This window comes from Diachasma alloeum, unplaced genomic scaffold (assembly GCF_001412515.2).
Source record: "Diachasma alloeum isolate Michigan unplaced genomic scaffold, Dall2.0 Dall_scaffold_00368, whole genome shotgun sequence".
Taxonomy (NCBI): Eukaryota; Metazoa; Arthropoda; class Insecta; order Hymenoptera; family Braconidae; genus Diachasma; species Diachasma alloeum.
In genome coordinates, this window is record NW_021680507.1 from 378,236 (window position 1) to 386,482 (window position 8,247).

General features: G+C 37.6%; 2 protein-coding genes across 2 annotated transcripts; both read left to right on the top strand.

Moving 5' to 3' along the window:
- Window positions 1–1,329: 1,329 nt before the first annotated feature.
- On the top strand, window positions 1,330–3,419 carry LOC107041571 (cytochrome P450 9e2-like). Its single transcript, XM_015262173.2, has one exon. It carries the CDS (start codon window positions 1,424–1,426, stop codon window positions 2,933–2,935), a length of 1,512 nt encoding a protein of 503 aa, XP_015117659.1. The 5' UTR covers window positions 1,330–1,423; the 3' UTR covers window positions 2,936–3,419.
- A 994-nt stretch (window positions 3,420–4,413) lies between these two features.
- Window positions 4,414–6,894, top strand: LOC107041572 (cytochrome P450 9e2-like). The gene has a single exon (XM_015262174.1). The coding sequence runs from the start codon at window positions 4,603–4,605 to the stop codon at window positions 6,214–6,216; it is 1,614 nt and encodes a 537-aa protein (XP_015117660.1). The 5' UTR covers window positions 4,414–4,602; the 3' UTR covers window positions 6,217–6,894.
- The last annotated feature ends 1,353 nt before the right edge of the window (window positions 6,895–8,247 follow it).

The window sequence follows — 8,247 nt, forward strand, 5'->3', positions numbered from 1 at the left end:
AGCACTTTATGAACGCTATTTTTTCCTTACCCCTCACACTGTTGACAATGTGCTAGCCAATAAAGGAAACTATATTTATCTATTTTAAACACTCAAAAGTGCAGACATGAAGTTTCATCGAATTTTGTCGTTAATTTTTTGAATAACTTGACGATAAAAATAACTGGCGAGATTCCTGTCACTATCCAACGTTGATATAACACAAAAAAAATCAAAGCTTAAATTTGGACGATTACAAAGCTTCTATTCGAAACCAAAAATTAAATATTTGGGAGGTACAGCGTTGGGTAGGATGGCGCTGCAATTTGTTAAGCATCAGTGACAAAGTTTCGGGGAGAAAAAAAAGTTTTCTTCGAAAGACCCAGGTGTGGGAATGGACGAACGCCGATAATGCGTCCATTCAAAAAATTTTTCGTAATTCATTGCAATTACGTCACTGCGAGAGATCAGTGAAGGTGATAAGAGGTAGGAAAGGAAAATATTCGCAGGGAAAAAAAATATTTTATGTAAAACCAAATAGTGAAACAGTGAAATAAAATAGTAAATAGTATTTCATTTTCTGTTTCGTTAAAATAAAATATCAAATAATCATTTTATTTCAATAGTTCTTCTCCATATTTCAATAGTTCTCGAAATAGTTAACTTTAAATATATATTTCCAATAGTATTTCATCGTACTGAACTATTTGAATTAGTATTTCTATTTGATTTTCATGAAATAGCGTCCAGCTCTGTTCAGGAGTAGGGATGGGCGATGTTTTAAAAAGCATCGCTGTTGGGAATCGATTGTTCTAAAAAAAATACCAAATATAAAAAAATGTATGTTTTTCTTACACAGGAAAAAAAAACAAATTTAAAAAAATAATTTTTTTCTCGTATTTACTGAAAAAAAAAATATTGGATATTTTTCGTGGCCGGACGTTATATTACAATAATTGTTAAAAATTTAAATTGTGAAAATTTTTTAAAAATTTACATTTTAAAAAACTAATAGACGACTGGACTTGTTCACTTATCACTTACAACGCACTTACTGTAGAAAATAATGACTTCTGATTGCAGATAAATTATGATTTTGTTCATTCTCAATCAATCAACATTATTATTCGATAAAAAAAATGAAAAATTTTGTTAGCTTGGTGAGAAAGATCGATGTTTGGAAAAAGAAATCGAAAATCGATTAATCGGCCGCTGAAAACATCGAATGAAAAATTGATGTGTTCGATTAATCTACAAACATCGGTCATCCTTATTCAAGAGTGGAAGAGCCAACCGTGCATTATCTTACTGGAGAGATGGTAGCATTCAATTGCTGCTCCCCCACCATTATGTGATATTCCCCCCGAAGATTAATTTTTGCCAGTACGCCTGTACCTCCGGCGTTGAGCGTGTTTTCAACATCAAATAATTTTTGGATTCTACCATGGACTTCTGGATAATATTAGCAACAATTGCGTTAGTGTTGTTCCTCTGCTACTGTTTCTCCAGCGGAGAGAATTTCTTCGATAAAAATGGAATTCTCTACGTCAAGCCGGTCTCCTTCCTGGGGAACATGGCGCCGATAATTTTTCGACAGGCATCCATATTGACCGTCATTAATAAGATTTACAACTTGAATAAAGACGCCAAGTACGTGGGAGTCTTCGATTTTGGATGCCCAGTTGTGCTGATACGTGACCAAGAGCTAGCGAAAAATATAACTATCAAGTACTTCAATCATTTCGTCAATCATCGTAGTTTCGCTGATCCCGAGCAGGAGCCCCTCTTCGGTAACAATCTCTTCTCTTTGCACGATGAGAGATGGCGGTCAATCAGAAATCTGCTGAGCCCTGCGTTCACCTCCAGCAAAATGAAGGTCATGTTCAAACTCATTTCTGGATGTGCTGCTAATTACGCTGATTATTTCGCTGAACAATCTCGAGACAAACCATACGAGGTCAACTCCAAAGACGCATTTACCCGCTACACCAATGACGTCATAGGTACATGTGCATTTGGGATTGAAGTTGATTCCATCAGGAACCGAAATAACGAGTTCTACGTTCTGGGGAAGGAAGCAACCAACTTCGAAGGGCTGAAATCCCTGAAATTCTGGGTGTTGCGAAGTTTTCCAAAATTGTCGAACTTGCTCAATATCAGACTCATCTCTAGCGACGTTAATAACTTCTTCAATAACCTCGTGAGAGATACCATCGCAATGAGGGATGAAAAAGGAATATCTAGGCCAGATATGATACAACTGATGATGGAGACGAGAAATAATAAGGAAGGACCCAAGCTGACGATTGAGGAGATGACGTCCCAAGCCTTCATTTTTTTCCTCGGGGGATTTGACACTGTGTCGTATTTGATGTGTTTTGCGGCTCAGGAGATCGCGGGAAGGGCAGATATTCAGGAGAGACTCCACAGGGAAATAGATGAGGCTTTCGATAAACATAATGGAGACCCTCCATACGAAGCTGTCGTCAACATGATTTACCTCGAAGCTGTGATCAATGAAACACTCCGAATGTATCCGATCGGGGCACTTCTGGACAGGGTATGTAATGCGGAATTTGAATTACCTCCGGCTCTACCGGGGAAGATACCGGTGATGCTGAAACCAGGGCAAAATGTTTGGATCCCAGTTTACTCCTATCAGAGGGATCCTGAGAATTACTCCGATCCTGATGTCTTCGATCCCGAGCGCTTCATCAAAAATGGTCGGTTATCCGGAAATTCAGCGAACTCTTTGGCATTCGGCCAAGGACCCAGAATGTGCATTGGGAACAGATTCGCGCTTTTGGAAACTAAAGTACTGTTGGTACACCTTTTGCGAAAGTGTTCGTTGAGACCTGGGAGGAAGATGATTCTACCACTGCGGTTGAGTAAAACCAGTTTGGCTATGATTGCCGAGGGGGGTTTTTGGGTCGAATTCCAGCCGCGGAACATATAAAAAAGAACGCTGGACTACAAAAAATTGTTTTGCGATTTCAACATGATTTCGGGGAAATTTTTTCTAAAGATATGTTGAAGATGATACTGTTATGGACTAAAAAATAATTGTTTAATATCAAATGATGTAATAATCGCTGCTGCAAAAAAAATGCACGTTCATATATATTTGTCTATCATGGCTGTGAGAAAAATGAATCATCGATGAATCTACATTGAGAATCCAGGCGAAGGCGGTGTCTCTTCCCATCGTCAAGGTTATCGTGATGTCATCGACAACTTCATTAATGTCAACAAGACGGCCAATTTTTTCCCTCATACTACAAAGAATACTCTTATATCAATGTATAAATCAGCGTCGGTGTCTACTGAAATAAGAAGAGAAGATTGCCTTATCATATGAGTGCTTCGTGATTATTAACGCTTTAATGGGATTGTAGGAGATGATTTAACAAATTATGATGAATAAAACTAATTTGGCGATATATTTTTCCCTGCAAGAAAATTTTGAATCCCTATTTTAATTTTTTCATCTGCTAATTTATGCAATTTCTCAATTATTTTTAACAAAATTAAAGTCACTCATGTTCTTTGAAAAATGCATCAGAATACATTTTCAAAAGCGGAGCAAAGTATTAGAAATTGCGGCGTATCTACAATTTCGGGAATACATTCTTCGATTAAAAGGAACTTATCATTCAACTCTAGAGTGATTGATTTTCTAGTATTTGCCAATTGAATATTATTTTGAAAGTTTTTATACTTTTCATGCCAATTTTATGGAGGTTTCTTTTTATTTCGCGAATTTCTCAAAAAAAAGCTTTCTGAGAAATTCGCGAAAAATTGGAAATTTTCTAGTATCATCACAAAAATCAAATCAATCAATATAGCTATCGTAATCATCTTTCAACTTCGACTTAATGGCATTCAAGCAAATATTTTAAGCTATGATTGAATTCATTTGAAGCATGATATTCAAAGATATCCCCGCAATTTTGATTTTCCAAAAAAAATTTTTTTTACAAATATTCAAAAAAATCAAAATAACGATTATTTGTATCGCCTTCATCTTTGCATTCGGTCAAAAGGACAGAAACAATTTTTTTAAGCCATCATTCGATCAATTCAGAACATTTTTTTAAGTTATTGTGGGACAACCGATTTTTAAAAAAATTAAAAAATTAAAAATTAAAAAAACGACTCGAATTAAATTTTAATTAATGCCGATCGATAGGATTCAACAATACCTAAATACCTGGTCTGCAAATTACATATTCGGACTTTTTCATTCATACTGAGTCCATATGACACAAAAAATCCAAAATTTAAATTTGAACGCTTTCAAAATTTCCATTGGAAAACAAAAAATTTTGAAAATTTAAGATAACAAAATTCTCTAAAAAACATCTCGATAAACTAAATAGTACGGAAAAATTGAAAACTATTGACTTTTCGTATGGAAAATTTTCTACTGAACATTTCAATAGACTCGGCCAAAAGTTAATAGAAATTTCATTAGAAATCAATTGAATTTTTTTGTGCGTGGTAGAAGAATCTCAAAATATTCCACAATTCTCGCGAATCTTGGTGGAAGCATATGTAGTACCACCTAACGAGCTCAACCCACACATTCCCCGCATCGACAAGGAGATCGCTGTATTATCTTGGATGACACGCGAGATTACCATCCAGTGGAGCAGTCAACTACTGTGCCCCGTACCTACTGGACCCACCCGTGCAATTTTCTCCTATTGCGTTAAAGTGATCATGGAGCTGTGCACCTTTCTACTAACGACCGTCATCGTCTACCTCCTCTACCACTTCTTCCTGAAGAAGGAAAATTTTTTCGAGAAAAATGGGATTCCCCATGTGAAACCTCTCACCGCAGTGGCCGGTTCAGTCTGCAATTTGGTGCGAGGTGTGTCCTTAGCGGAGAGCGTCAGTGAATTCTACAATGCGAATTCAAAGGTCAAGTACGCTGGAACGAGTTTCCTGATGACTTCGGCACTGATGATCTGCGACTTGGAACTCACCAAACAAATAACCGTCAAGTACTTCGACCACTTCGTCAATCATGACGGCTTCGTCGATCCAACTGACGAGCCCATCTTCGGAAACAATCTCTTCTTCCTTCACGACAACAAGTGGCGGGAGGTGAGGAACCTGTTGACCCCAGCCTTCACCTCCAGCAAGTTGAAAGGAATGTTCAAGCTCATGTCTGAATGTGCGGCTGCCTTCGCTGATTATCTCGCCGAACGATCCCACCAAAAACCCCTTGAAATAGATTCCAAAGACGTCTTCACTCGTTACGCCAATGACCTCATCGGTACATGTGCATTTGGAGTGAAAGTCGACTCGATGAGAAATCCAAACAATGAATTTTACATTCTCGGACGAAAGGCGACGAATTTCGGAGGATTAAACGTTCTGAAATTGATTTTTGTTCAAAAAGTCCCACGGCTTGCCAAATTATTGGGCATTAGAATAGTGAGTGATGACGTCGAAAAGTTCTTCATTCAATTGGTGAGGGATACTATCGCAATGAGGGATGAGAAAGGTATTACTCGACCCGATGTGATTCAACTGATGATGGAGACGCGAAATAATGAGGGACATGGACGCGTGCTGACGATTCCGGAGATGACGGCACAAGCGTTTGTCTTCTTCTTCGGGGGATTCGAGTCGACGTCAACATTCATGTGTTTTGCGATGCAGATGATGGCGGAGAATCCCGAGATTCAGGTGAGACTCCAGAGTGAAGTGGATGAGGTGTTTGATGAGGAAGGAGACAATCCTCCGTACGAAGCCGTCAATAATATGGTTTATCTCGATGCCGTTGTCAATGAAACCCTGCGGATGTATCCCGTAAATGCAGTTATGGATAGAGTCTGCACTAAAGAATTCGAGCTACCTCCACCGCTCTCTGGGAAAAAGCCGGTGCTGTTGAAGCCAGGATTCGTCGTATGGATTCCATACTACGCTCTTTTGAGAGATCCGAGTCAATATCCCGATCCTGATGTCTTCAATCCCGAAAGGTTCATCAGTGATGGGAAGACATCAGCACACGCGGCTGCCTCCTTAGCATTTGGACTCGGACCCAGAATGTGTATTGGGAACAGATTTGCGATTCTGGAGACTAAAGTACTGTTGGTTCATATTTTGAGGAAGTGTTCAGTAAAGCCTGCGGATAGAATGATTACTCCAGTAAAGTTGGATCCCTACACATTTGCGATGAAGGCGAAGGGCGGATTCTGGTTAGAGGTTCAACCGAGACAGAAATAACTTTTCTGCCCGAGAGAACACGCACGAAAAAAATTAAAAACGTAACGAATTTGCTAGACAATTCTATTGGATTTGTGTTGAACTTTCTATTAGCTTTTGGCCGATTTCATTGAAATATTCAATATGTGGAATCAGTGAATATGTATGTGTATTGTGGTTTGAATAAAGAATCCTTTGAAATGGTTCGCAGGAATGAGAAGGCGCTGTGTCAGCAGAATATTTAGAGTAAGAATTCATTATAGCCTAAATATTAGAGACAATAAGTTCTTTGGAAAATACTGAGTCGAAAAGAAAAGTTGGTTTAGGGTATGCTCGAGTGAAGTGTGAAATGAAATGTATTTATGCTGTGTGACAGTTTTATTTCGGTCCTGTTTGGTTGGAGAGAGTTTCTTGAGTGACTGAGGGTGGCCTGTGTAACGAACAGTGAGGTCATTTTTTGGGACAAAGGGTGTATTCGTTAGGAATGAGTGCGAGGGAGAGGATATTTTTGAAATAGAGAAGGAAAAGAGTGTTTTGCCCGAATGAGGGAATGACGAGACTCAGTTGTAATCGAACGAATGTCGCGTGAAGATGTAGAGCAAACTTAGCTCATTTGACGGTGTATCTTTATTAATTCGATTTTTAACTTAAATATACGTTCATTTGTTCCATTAAAATAAATATCCTGTGACATCATGATTATGATCCTACAAATGTAAAATATTCTAAAGAGAAAGTCAATAGAATCTGATTTTTCTATACAATTTATTCTATTGAGACATTTTCTATAGAACTTCCTCAGCTCAAATTTTCCAAGTTTTTTTATCGAGATACGCGGGAGCGTATCGGGCCAAGTCCACGAAATCACCAAGAGCGACCAAGTATCTATACACCACACAACTTCCCCCTCCACAACCACCAATCTATTTTTTTTTTAATAATCAATTCACGCGATCATTTAGATAAAAACTGGCCTTAGTTACATTATATAAATCGCGTATCAGCTTTCCACTGATGCAATTATCGGTTGAATTAGTTGAATATTAACAAAGATAGCCACATAGCAACGAGCTATTATGCACATTTTTCGGGTTTCGATTATTATCCATCTGTCTAGGGCATACATTTCTCTTATGAAGTTGGTAATTCTCACTAGATCTTACCTCACTATATCTTCAACTATCTGTAACTAGACTCAGGTAGTAGGGGTTGACCTCCAGGTACTTAGCCGACATAGGGCACTANTATTTTCTTGGCGAGAAGAAGAGAAAAATAGGACACGCGACCCGACATGGCGCTCTCTGCTCGGGGCGCGGGGTGGACGCCGAGAACGCTGTGTTGGGCCAGACAACTCTTTCCTTGCTCGTATCTTTCTCGAAATTTAAAATTAATATATAAAATTGACAAAAGACAAAAATTATTCCTTATTCAATTCTAAATGATTTGTGATCCGAAAAATTTCGTATATCTTTCAGAGTTTGGGCGCTAGGGCGATTTGAATAATTAAATTGTTGATAATAAATTGTTGCAATGCCTAAAATTGATTGGAAATTGTTTACTTGACGTTCCCTGATCATATTTCATTGTTTAAACCCTCAAGTACGGCGTCGATACCATGAGTCAATGCATGATATCGACCCTTTCTATCAACAGTAAAAAATCATTTTCTCAAATTCTAAAAGACCTATTGGTATTTGGAAAAGATATTTGAAAAGTCAAAGGAATTGTCTCTGCAGTGAACAATTTTTTTTTTCAATGCATTCATAATATTTTTTCTATGAACAAAACTTGTAGATGAAAATTTTACATCGAACCGATTCAATCATATTAAATCATCTCGTTTATCGCCAAAATTTCCCCCAAAAATTTTGAAATTTTTACTAAAAATACTTTAATGATCCTTCTATGGAACGGCAGAATTTAAATTTCGATTTGGTGAATAATTTGTTTGTTATAAATAAATCCATATTATGATAGCTATATTGGTTGATTTGATTTTTATGATGATTGTTGAGAATTTGGAATTTTTCATGAATTTCACTGAAAGTTTGC

Coding starts and splice junctions, on each gene's coding strand:
- LOC107041571 (XM_015262173.2), top strand. CDS start 1,424: ATGGACTTCTGGATAATATTAGCAACAATTGCGTTAGTGTTGTTCCTC.
- LOC107041572 (XM_015262174.1), top strand. CDS start 4,603: ATGACACGCGAGATTACCATCCAGTGGAGCAGTCAACTACTGTGCCCC.